The sequence below is a fragment of the Galeopterus variegatus genome, unplaced genomic scaffold (genome assembly GCF_000696425.1).
Source record: "Galeopterus variegatus unplaced genomic scaffold, G_variegatus-3.0.2 Scaffold354, whole genome shotgun sequence".
Classification (NCBI taxonomy): Eukaryota; Metazoa; Chordata; class Mammalia; order Dermoptera; family Cynocephalidae; genus Galeopterus; species Galeopterus variegatus.
The window spans coordinates 78,402-90,588 of NW_007726465.1; the positions used below are offsets into that span (position 1 = coordinate 78,402).

The 12,187-nt window shown below is 50.2% G+C and overlaps 3 protein-coding genes across 4 annotated transcripts in view; 1 reads left to right on the forward strand and 2 right to left on the reverse strand.

Moving 5' to 3' along the window:
* Window positions 1-801: 801 nt before the first annotated feature.
* On the reverse strand, window positions 802-2,974 carry PDF (peptide deformylase (mitochondrial)). The gene is made up of 2 exons (XM_008567898.1): window positions 2,269-2,974; window positions 802-1,363 (listed from the first exon to the last, which is right to left on the reverse strand). Exons 1-2 carry the CDS (start codon window positions 2,972-2,974, stop codon window positions 1,206-1,208), a joined length of 864 nt encoding a protein of 287 aa, XP_008566120.1. The 3' UTR covers window positions 802-1,205.
* A 229-nt stretch (window positions 2,975-3,203) lies between these two features.
* COG8 (component of oligomeric golgi complex 8) lies at window positions 3,204-11,787 on the reverse strand. Its single transcript, XM_008567880.1, has 5 exons — window positions 11,371-11,787; window positions 9,823-10,030; window positions 8,129-8,956; window positions 4,290-4,458; window positions 3,204-3,483 (listed from the first exon to the last, which is right to left on the reverse strand). Exons 1-5 carry the CDS (start codon window positions 11,763-11,765, stop codon window positions 3,206-3,208), a joined length of 1,878 nt encoding a protein of 625 aa, XP_008566102.1. The 5' UTR covers window positions 11,766-11,787; the 3' UTR covers window positions 3,204-3,205.
* A 204-nt stretch (window positions 11,788-11,991) lies between these two features.
* The window catches only part of NIP7 (NIP7, nucleolar pre-rRNA processing protein), a 46,267-nt gene continuing 46,071 nt past the window's right edge, over window positions 11,992-12,187 (forward strand). The window contains exon 1 of one of the 2 annotated variants that reach the window (XM_008567883.1): window positions 11,992-12,097. In XM_008567883.1, coding sequence (XP_008566105.1) covers window positions 12,042-12,097 — 56 coding nt within the window. In that variant the 5' untranslated portion in view covers window positions 11,992-12,041. The remainder of the gene's footprint in view (window positions 12,098-12,187) is intronic. The other variant, XM_008567884.1, reaches the window with a different exon arrangement.

Sequence of the window (12,187 nt, forward strand, 5' to 3'; positions counted from 1 at the left end):
TCCTACTACTTGTGTACTTTCATTTTGAGAACTTTGTTTGGCCAGAGTACCTGCTTTGCAAATCTCAACATAAAAATGAGGTAGGCCTACTATCTAAAACTGGAGTTCCTTCACCTTTTGAGGCCATCCCTATGTGGGATCCGAACCCTTGGCCTTGGTGTTATCAGCACTGCACTCTCCCGAGTGAGCCATAGGGCCAGCCCATTAACAGCCATTTAAAACACTTTTTCTGTAAACAACTTACTGGACTTCCTACTACTTGTGTACTTTCATTTTGAGAACTTTGTTTGGCCAGAGTACCTGCTTTGCAAATCTCAACATAAAAATGAGGTAGGCCTACTATCTAAAACTGGAGTTCCTTCACCTTTTGACAAAACTCTTTTATAAACACTGGTCAGTGTGTTGCTAATTTATTCTTCCAAAGTAAGTGTGGTGACCAGGAAGCACCAGTTCTGCTTTCTGTTTCTGTCCTGACAGGAAAGGGCTCACTGTTCCTTCTGTCATCACCTCCTCCCCAGCCCAGCTCCAGAGCCTCCACCCAGACTGAGCCAAGAACCAGCTGCTCGAGGGATCTCAGCAGCAAAATCTTTCCCAAGTTTGTTAACGGTGGAAGGCAAAAGGTGGAGACCTAAACTATATCTGAACCTATTAAAATGTGTGTACTTATGTTAGTACTGCCGTTAAACACTTCCTTGAACTGGGACCATTCTGTCGTGTGTTTTACTTCCACAAGCAAACTGGTGTCCTAGGCAAATCAAGGACACGCACACAAGCCCTTTGTAAAAATAAGAACTCTGTGAAGACAGTCAACCACAGCCTTACCTTCATTTTTAACACCAGTTTTCAGATATTTGGGCCCTACATTATTATCAAATCTTGGCTTTGGGATTATAAAATATAAAATCATTTCTACTGAGTGTGAATTTACTTGCCCCATCTATCTCCATATAAAATGGTCAGGAAATGTCCACTCCTTCAGGGGGGATATTTTTCTCCTCAAGTTGTAGGCAGTATTTTATCCACAGCCGGTTTGGGGACAAACATTTCTAACATCTTTCTCCAACTTGGTTTGGCATTCTTTGGCAGTCCACCGTTTCTGTCAAATCCGGGCCAATGCCAGGTTGATGCCAAGTAAGACGGGTCCAGCTCAAAGACAAAATGTCTGCATCTTGATTTTCAGAATCCTCGGCCCCAGCAGGAAAGCTTTAGTCGTTCACCGCCATCCAGTGGACGTTTGTAAACGTCCTGCTGTCCATCTTGTCAATGAACAGGCAGCCCTGCAAGTGGTCCATCTCGTGCTGGACGATGCGAGCCGCCCACCCACTCGCCTGCCACACCACCTGCTCTCCTCTCGGGTCCAGCCCTGCAAAGGAAGTTACAGCCTGGGTGAGGTGCGGACGTGCTGAACTGCATCACTCTCAGCCTCCTTCCCTACTCCACAAGAACATAAGAGCAAATGTAGGTAGCAGCCCCCATCCTTCCACGAAAAGATGCCTCAACTCTGCCCCTTACCAAGTATTCAACCCGCTTCCCGACGCTTCGCCTGGGGGAACTCCAGGGTCAGCACCTGCAGCAGTTCGTTGGGCTCACCATGGGGCTGAGATGAGAAACGACCTTGCTAAGGTGCTTCCCTCTGCACACTCTCCCACTTCTGAAGTGCCGCTGTTGGCTTTCGATTCCCAACAAAGGTATTTTGGCTTGGTATGACATAAAATAAAGGGACACCACTGGCTTGCGGAACCTCTTGGCCCAAGTGGCTTGTTTGTTCAGGAGGAACAAGCATCCCAAGCCCAGCGGAGAGCCACATTCCGCAATACATCCTGTGGTCTGATAAAATGGGAATGGCTTATCACCCTGGGCTGGGCAAAGCTGGGTCCCACTTCTCCAAGCCCGCTGTGCCAGATCTAAGTAAAGCTGAAGAGTTTGTGTGTGGGAGAGACAGGGACAGCCAGCGAGCAAGAGAGCATAAAGCAGAGGCTGGGGCGTAAGGTAACAGCGGAAGTAGGTCGCCCTCCCCACCCCATGTCCCATCTGAGCGGCTCTGCTCTCACCGGAGCCTCCTTCCCCACCGCAATCTGTCAGGCCTGTCCAGTCCACTCCCGGGTCCTGCCTTGTCCCTGCGGAGGCTCCGCGATCAACCACCGCCACCCTGCCCAAGCTGTCCCCCGCGCTTTGCGGAAACGAATTCGGCGGCTCCGGGGCCGCCCCACCACAGGCGGGAAGAGACGCGCGCGCTCAGCAGCCGCCCCCGGGCCCCGCCGCCCGCACCTGAGATCTGCACGGCCTGGAAGCGGGGCACGCAGGCCAGGAAGCCGGCGACGCTCTCGCAGCCCTCGGGGAAGGTGAGCAGGCGGCTGTCCAGCACGCGCAGGCTGGGGTTGACGAACACGCGCAGGGGGAAGGGCTCCATCTGGCGAAGCGCGCGCAGGCGCGGCGCGCAGGCGCGGCAGAGCGCTTCGGGCAGCTCCAGGGCCAACACCTGCAGCGGCACCCCCAGCTGCGGAGCGCTCAGGCCCACGCAGCGCCGGTGCCGCATCACCTGCACCAGCCGCCGCACCAGCAGCTGCAGCTCGGGCCCCGCCAGCTGCGCCGGCTCCACTGGGGCCGCCACGGTACGCAGCACAGGGTCGCCGACCTGGCACACGTGCGGGTACGGCGGCTCCGGCGCGCCCCGCACCAGTCGCCTCACGTACTGCCAGTAGGAGCGCCGGCGCGCCGGGCCCTCGAGGCCGTCCGGGGAGGCCGTGGAGCTGCAGGGCCGGGCGCAACCAGGCCCTGCCAACGCTGCCTTCTGCAGGCGCTGCCCCAGCAGCAGCCCGCCGCACAGCCGACCCATGGCGCGCCCAAGCGGTAACTCGACAGCCCTGCCCTTCCCCGCCAGCCCCCGTAGCCGCCGGGGACGCCGGGAAGTGTAGTCCCCGCGCGCCTTCCGGGAGTGCCGCCAGCGAGAGGACAGCGGCCGGGCGGTGATCATCAGTCGGTTTTATTGTTTAATTCCACCCATGTACAAGAGCAACCGGGAAGCTCCCCCTTTCGTTTTCCTCCCACGAGTCTGTCCTGTGCATTCCTGGGCGAGAGGGCCCTGGCCCCAGCACCGGCAGCGACTCTGTCCCCCGCAGACGCTGCCTGGGAGCCCTGGCCGCCCGCGCAGTCGGTACTGCACCCCATTCTGGGCGCTGGCACACTGGCTAAGGGCTCACACTGGCTAAGGGCTCACACTGGCCGGCCGCCCCTGCAGCGGCTCCCTGGATTCTGCCTCCTCTTGTCCACCCTCAAGGTGAGCTGCAGTGGCAGGCTCGAGGCTTGAAGGCTCCTCGTCGGCAAGCTCCGGTGCTGGAGCTCTGAGCTCAGGTACCAGCTCCTTTTCATCCAGAGGAAAGACCATCTCTTTCTTTGGCAGGATAAAGGCTAGAGGCTCCTGGATAACGCTCATGTTCACATGCCCAAGGTTTCCATACTTGGAGAGCTGAGTGGGTGGAATGCCTGATCCAGACGGTAGGAAAAGTGAAATGGAAAAAACATTACAAAAAAATTCAAATATAGAAGTCACAGGAAAAAAAAAGAAAAAAAAAAAAAACCACTTAAGAGGAAGGAACATACACAATTATAATTATATTTCAATGAAGAAAAAACCGTCTGTGTTATATGGGACGGGAAGCCACCCTGTAATGCTGGTAATCTGGAGCAGCACCACGTGGACTGGGTGGAGCTCTGAGCCAGAGAACCTGAGTAAGCACCTTTCAGTGAGCACGGGCTTCCCTGTGACAGACCCAAGGGAAAAGCTGGGGCCAAAGTGGAAAGCAGCCACTCTAAGTGAATGTGATCCTTGACCCACTGCCCTTCGGGAAGTTGTGCCTTTCCCAACCCCCAGTACCAACATCAGAGGATACAGAAGTGAAAGCAAATTGGACAAAATATTTAAAAACCCCTTCTCTGAACACTTCATATAAATGGAATCACACAATATGTGGTTCATTTATGACTGGCTTCTTTTACTTAGCCAGATATAACCACATATTGTATGATTCCATTTATATGATATGTCCCCAAAAAGCAAATCTATAGTAAGAGAGAGTAGGTTGCCAGGGGCTAAGGGTGCAATTGAGGAATGACTACAAATGAGCATGAGGGATCTTTTTGGGGTGATGGAAATGTTCTAAAATTTGATGGTGGTAATGGTTGCACACCTCTGTACATTTACTAAAAAACAATGACAAACAAATGGGTGAATTATTTAGTATGTGAATTACATATCAGTAAAACAGTTTAAAAAATCTTCTTTCTCTTACCTAAAGTCTGTGTTATCTGAGCTGGTGGAAAAAGGACTTGGAGACAGCGATTTAAATAAGGGACAAGGTCTTCCAGGAAGACAGTGCAGAACTGGACAAAGAGCTCTTGCTCCCCACTGCTGAAGGCGGCCTCTTCTGCACGATGAAAGGCCAGGATTATTTTGGTTACCTAAAAGACAAGGGCACCATCAATCACTGGGGCAGGCTATCACCATTGGCAGTGTGTGAAACTAAGCAGAAACATTCAGCTGTCAAGTTTTCATGAAGAAAATCATTCCAAATAGTATATGATTTTACTATCTTGTTTAAACTCAGAACTGTGGTCAATTTCCACAGTTATGTCACTTCACTGATGTATTTCTAACCCAACTTGTTTTATTTCTGGCATAGTTTCCAGTTTCAGTGGAGAAACATAATGAAATTATACAGTGAATACATGGTTCTTGACTCCCATGGGGGATGGACCAAAACTGTAGGATCCAGAAAAATGAAGCAAAACTATAAAAGGTTTCTACTGAGTAAGGCCTTTGAGGCTCCAGAAAACTAGAAGTGGTAGAGAAGTATAAAAAAGAAAAAAGCTAGAAAAGAGGTTCCATAAACAACAGAACAGCCTCGCTGTCCATTACAGTCACAGTAACAGGGTTAAGAACACAGACTCTGGTGCTGGACTTCCTGGTTCAAGTCCCAGCTGTGCACTTGGTTCTGTGACTTCCAAATAATTAGTTAAGCTCTCTGTGACTCAGTTTCTTATCCATAAAGTAGGGCCAATAAGAGGACCTACCTCAAAGGACTGTAAGGATCAAGTCTTAATAAGTGTAAAGTATGATGAATGCTACCTGGCATGGTGAAAGTGCTATATAAATGTTTGCTGATTACTATTATCTGAATTTCATTGCCTCTAAAAAGCTTTGATGCCCTTGCTTTCTTGCTCTTACAGGAGGACATCAACAGAAAGATTTTATATAAGTCACAGTTGCCAGCTGGCTGACAGCCATTAACTATAAGAAGCATCCCAATATCTAATGATTTAAATGTGTAAAAGTCCCTATACCAGCCAGCACCAAACACCCCCCCCAAATATGTAAAAACTGTGCACCATACTAGGTATATTATCACTATCACTTGTGTTAGGCTCTTGTAGTTCCCACCCTCAGTATCCACTCTTTTGTATAATCCTCTCTCAATCTGAGATTTGCACTATTTTTTTTTTTTTCTTGACAGCTGGCCAGTATGGAGATCAAACCCATGACCTTGGGGTTATAGGGCTGCGCTCTAACCAATTGAGCTAAATGGCCAGCCCGAGATTTGCTTCTAACCAATAGAATATGGCAAAGGTGAAGGATTTTGCAGATGTAATTAAAGTCCCTAATCAGTTGACTATGAATTAATCAAAACGGTGATTATCTTGGGTGGGTATGACCTAATCAGATGAACTTTTTAAAAGAGGAAACTTAAAAGTTAAGAGATGTAAGCAGGAGAGATGATCTCCTTCTGGCCTTGAGGAAGCAAACAGCCATACTGTGAACTGCCTGTAGAGGGCACAAGCCCTAGGAGCTTAGGGCCTCAGTCCCGCAACTGCCAACCTGAGTGAGCTTGAGAGGGAGTGCTGAGCTACACATGAGACTGCAGCCTGGCTTACACTTTGACTGCAACCTTGTGAGCAGAGGACCCAGTTTTGCTGCACCTGGACTCCTGACCCTCAGAAACTGGGAGATAATAAATGTGTTGTTTTAAGTTGCTAAATTTGTGGGGACTTGTTATGCAAAAACAGAAAACAAATACATTACTGAATCTTTACTGCAGGTAAGCTCCTTCAGGGATAGTTCTAGGTCCCACGAAGGGGGAACTAACCAGAGATTCTCAACCAGAGAAACCTCTAAAACCACTCTAAACCTCTCCAAGTCAGCAGGCACCACTGTCATATGGACTGGTTTACTACAAGCCTGTTACCAAAGAAGGCCCAGGGTAGTAGAAAGCCAACAGGACTTCTGGTCAAGATGGCGGAATAGACGGTCCCCAGCGTCACTCTCTCCCACAAATCTATGAATTTACAACTATGAAAACATAACATCAACCAAGCTGGGGCCACTAGAGCTCAGGTGAAGAGGAGGAGAGACCTATGGAACTCATGAAGGCGGGAGAAACCACAAAGATAGAAAGAAAAAACTGCTCTTAGCGTTTCAGGCCATGTCCACTTTAATGCTGGAGCACATGGAGGAGCCAGCAGATGCCGCAGCTGTGCCCTTTAGATGGAATACTTGGAGGCGGCAGGGGAGAAGAGGACTTTGGTGGCTCCCAGGACAGCAAGACCACTAACAGGGTTCCCGTGGACCCACACAGGAGTGAGAAGCCAGAACAGCTGAAAAAGGGGAGCCACTCAGAGGCCGGTGGGTCATCACAAGAGACCGGTACATGGCCTGTCCCATGGGAAGTGTTTGGAGCACGGGTGGTGGGGGAGACGGGCCCACCCGGGGAACACTGGGACACAGCAAGGACAGCCAATCCACCCCCCAATCAGCACAGGACCGCTCAAAGGAGACTGGTCGGGAATGCAGAATTGCATGGGGTGCAGTTTGATGAAAAGATTCAGGCCCAGACCACAGTTTCTATACAACCCAGGTGCACCAGGTCTCTGGAGAGCCGGAAGTACCTGTAAGGTCAACCATTAAACCCTGAGCTGCACAAAAAGTCTTTCCTAGGGAAACAGCAGCAAAGCGGCAATTTAGCTCAACCACACAGCTCAAGTACTGATTCCCACAGGAAGTTCCCCTGTTTTAGAAGCAAGCAAAGGACAAAAACTTAGTTCTGGCCCAGGCACACCATGAGTGCCTTGGGGCCCACCAAAGGACATAAGGCATGGAGCCAGGGGCAGGACCCTGCCCACAACCACTTATACCACCAGCACCTCGGGTTCCCAGATGGAAACCTGAGGACTGGAGCCAAGGACCAGACCCCGCTCCCACATACAGGCATGCTGTGACAGTGCCTCAGGGCCCCACCTGGGGGCCCAAGGCATGGAGAAGGGGACCGGACCTCCCTCCCACAACCAGGCACACCACACCAGCACCTCAGGGTCTGCCCAAGGACCTGAGTCATGACGAAGGGGACCGGACTCCCCTCCCACAATCAGGCACACAGTGCCAGTGCCTTGGGGGCCACTCAGGGATCCACGGCATGGAGAAGGGAACTGGACCCCCCTCCCACAACCAGGCACACTGTGCCAGTGCCTTAGGACCCACTCGGCGACCCAGGGCATGGAACTGGGGGTCAGACAACTAGGCACACTGCCAGCACGACAGTGCAGGCTAAAAACATCTCCTCCATGTGGGTGGCCCACCATAGCTACCACGATAACCATGGCTGCTGACAAGGCAGATAGATGCCACAACCACCATGCAGATGGTCCGCCAGCCACTGCAGTGAGTTGACACAAGGAGAGTCACCAGCAGAGATAAAGAAAGGAGGAGGATGTCTGTCTCCACAGAGCCCATTTCATAGTGATGGAAGAGACATCTGCTCTGATAGTATTGGGGGACCTGATCACACCTCTCAGCATTGGACAGATCATTTGGGCAGCACATCAACAGAGTAACCATTATTCTTTCAGAAGGAGAGAAGAAATCTAGGGTGATTAGAGGGGGAAGGTGGGAGAGAGGGGGATGAGGAGAGATTGGACAAGGGGCATAAAGAATAATTATAATTTGTAACAATATACATGCTAGTAATATTGATTTGATCAACATATCTCAATGTTGAAACGCAAAAATATGTATAATCAATTTTGATTCAATAAAAATTAAAATTGAAAAAAAAAAAGAAAGCCAACAGAATGCACTCACTTTGACAAGGGCTTCCTCCAAGGTCCCAGTCACGTCCTGTGCCAAAGCCACAGGGCAGCAGAGGCGCAGATCGTTGAAGGCAACCAGAATATTGTTGAGGAAACAGGCAAGGGGTGGGAAGTCTAAGAGCACCATTGGTGGCTGCAGGGTCCCTGGCTGAGTGGCTGACACAGCAGCAGGCATAGTACTGCTGCTCAGGATGGCTGGAGCTGACATGAGGGTGTAAGAGTTCATTTCATCCTGGAATTTCTCCACTGCTTCCTGAACTGCTTTCTGGAAAGTTCTGATGGCTACCCGCTGGAAAACAGGAGCCAACTGGCCCCGGAAATCAGCCCCCACCCGGCTGAAGGACAGCCCAAAGTACATGCACTGGCCCAGCAGAGTGTCCAGGCGGCTGCCTATCCCCTGGTAAAGGTCGGTCTCCAGCACCTGCAGGAACTGTGAGACTTTCTGCAGCACCCAGCCATGGAAGATGGCACTCTTGTTCACGGTGTGCTCACCCATGGCAGGCGGCAGCCGTGGGTCATCATCTGAGAAGATGGCACGGTACTGGGTGATGATATCAAAGAGATGGACACGGCAGGCCTCAATGGTTTTTGTGATATGGAAATAGGGATCATCATTAGGAATGGCAGTCAGGATGGAACGGAGCCAAGCATCCCGGGCCTGAAGAAACTTCACCCTCAGCTCGGCCTCAGTGAAGATGTCCATGCGCCGCAGGTAGCCAATGACACGGAGGCAGGCAGGGAGCTGGATGCTGGTCCTCAGTTGCTGGATCAGCTGGCTCAGCATCAGCTGCATAGACTGGCGCACTTCATTCACAATGCCCTGACAATAGAGAGTGAGTCATACCATACTAGGAAGGACACTCTCTGGAACCCATTCCACTAACCCTAAATATTGCAGACCAACATTCCCATGGCTTTCCTGACACATGAAGTACATTTCCTAAAGCTCAGGCTTGCAGGTCACCAACAAAGATCTGGTTGGGTAACTCTCCTCCTAAAATGCTTAAAATCCTCCAATGAATTCCCATTACCACCAATAAAATTCCAACTACTCACCATGGCCTAGAGGCCCTACCTCATTCTCCATCTTCATCTGCTTCCTAATCCTGTCCCACTGCTCACTACAGTCCAGTCACACTGGCTGTCTTTGTATCCCTTAAACACTTGTTCCCACTTCAGCTCTCGTACTTGTTCTTCCCACTTCCTGGTTTGTTCTCTATCCAGTCTTTGCAGAGCTGACTCCTTCTCATCATTTAGGTCTCAGCTTAAACATCACTTCTAGAAAGGCTTTTCCTGACCAACCTACCTAAAGTAACCCACCCTAGTCCTCCTCTGCCCCATTCTGATTTTCTTTAGACACATTATGACTATCTGAAATGGTCATATTATTTATTCATTTCTTTATCAATTATCATACCTCCCACTAGAATGTGTAAGCTTCACGAGAGCCAGGGCCTTATCAGCTTTGTTTACACCATATCCCCAGCACCTAGACCAGTGCTTGGCACATGATTAATACTATCTTTGAATAAGTGAATGAATGAATGTTTCATGTTCCAGCCTGCCTGGCTGGCAAAAACTCATGTGAAACATGCTGGGGTTTCTGCCTAAAGGTTTAGTCATGACCAGAGAATTAATGATTACTAGAATATCAGTTTGAGTCCTCTCTGGGCAAAATTTGGATACCTGGATGACAGGGATGGAGGAGTACTTCCTTTCCAGTCGGCGTACATAGGCTGCAAGCTCCAGAGCCTCTTCATAATAGCTGTTCCGCACACAGGTGTCCATAAGCTGAGGAATCTCCAGGATTTCCAGGATTTCCGTGTGCCGATTTAGAGTCAGAGTGTTCATCCGGCGGTTGGAGCTGATCTCCTCGGCCTCCTTCACAAAGTTCCTAGTAAGAATCAGGAGAATGTTGGTCCCTCACTGCTCTGCACCCAAACCTTAGCTACAGTTGCCAAACACTTACTATTACGGGGCACTGGGCTGGATGGTTTATCTGATTTAACCCTCAAACCAAACTTATGAGGTAAGTGCTATTACTCTTGAGAAAACTTTTAGTCCTAGAGAGGTTAAACAACTTGTCCAAGATCACACAGAATAAAACTGACAGCTCTGAATCCAGATCTGCCACTTACTAGCTGTGCTACTTACTAGCTAATGTAGTTAGCCTTTCTGAAACTGTTTCCTCATTGATAAGAGGTGAGAATTAAATGAGATGGCTGTAAAGCACTTAATGCAGAACCTAACAGAGTAAATATGTCAGAATAAAAACAGTAAAAGAGACACAGAGTAAAATGTTTCTTAAATAACAGCTATTATGATTTTCATAATAAAGCACTACCTAGCCTAGAAGCCACAACCCTACCCCAAGTTCCCTCAGGTCTTAATCTTCTCCTATGCTATCACTCAACCTTAGTCCCTGCTACAGGTCTACGTTCTACATTTCTTGTCTGTTTTTGCACAGAAATGCTTTATCAAGTCCCCTTTCTGAGGCATGCAAGGGTACAAAAGTTGTTGCCAAATATCCAGAGGCTCAAAAAAAAAAAAAATTAAACTTTAATCATGAAGGGCTAGAAGGCAGGACTAAGGATAGAGATAATGGATTAAGGCTCTAGAGAGATGAAATATGGCTCAAAAAGGAGGGACTTACAGATAATCTTTGGTGCCCCCAAATGGAAAGATTTGTCAGCTTCTTATCAATGAAAGTTTTAAAGCAGATGACCTCTAGTCCGAGCTGTTGTTTATGTAAGGATACTTCAAAAAGTTCACGGAAAGATGGCTGTCTTTTAATTCTAGTTTTTTTACGAACTTTTTGGAGTACCCTCGTATATGTAACTACATAAATATGCACATATATTAAGCTGACATTTCCGGGGTGTTAACTATATCAGACCCAATGATAAGCGCTTTTCATGGATACTCTTTATTTAGTGCTCACATAAGCCATACATGCGAAGGATATGCTCCTGGGTTCCAATTCCGACTTCGAAACTTCCTAGCTGTCCTTGGACAAGTCACCAACCTGTGTCTCAACTTCCTCATATGTAAAATGGGAATAAGAGTACCTACCTCAAAGGTTGTTGTGAAGTTTAAATGGACTAACAAAGCGCTCAGCGGAAAGCCTGACACATGATAAGCGCTATGTAAACATCAGCTACTTCTATCACATTATATCACCGCAAATGTCAGCTATTACATTTACAAGCCCCTTTAGCGCCAGGCCCGCCGCACCTGCAGCTCTGCTGGAAGCTGGGCAAGCGGTCGAGCAGGCGGCCGAGCGACGCCTCCACGTCGCCAAAGAGGCGGTGGATGCGTTCGGTGCACTCGGCGCCGCGGATGAAAGTCTTGTAGTTGGCGAAGGCCAAGTCGCGCGTCTGCTGCAGCAGCTGCGCCCGCTCCTCAGCCAGGCGCTCGGGCTCGCGCCGCAGCTTCTCCAGCCCCGAGCCGCTCAACTCTCGGAGGTAGCGGCCCACATCGGGCCGTTCCCGCCACTGGGCCTCGGGAAAGCGGTCCCGGAACAGCGATGCCAGGAGCCCTTCATCCTCCACCTCCCCAAGGGCCGCTGCCGTCGCTGTCGCCGTGGCCAAGGCCGTGGTTGAGGACGAGATAGTCGCCGTCGCCGCCATCTTCCCGGCAGGCGCATCACTTCCTCTCCGTAACGACTAGCGCGCTGGCTTCGAACCCTGGACCGGAAGCAACACGTGCCTATTTCCTGTCTCTATGATTTCTCGTCCGTCCGGCTTGATCTGCCGGCAGTCCTCCAGGCTAAGGGGCGGTAGCGTGAGGAACGCGCGGCACGGGGCTAGAGAGGCAGCTTTGGAGTTGCCAGGGAGCAGCTGGCGGCCGACTTCCGTTTCCGGCTACCGAGGCACGAGGATCTGTAGTTCCAACCCGGCGTGAAAATGCGGCCTTTGACTGAAGAGGAGACCCGCGTAATGTTTGAGAAGATCGCGAAATAGTAGGAGCGCGCGGGGCGGAGGAGGGAATGTGTGCGTGGTAGGGGGGGGCGTGGTCGTGGAGTGGGGTAGCGCGGCGCCGGGACGAGTCC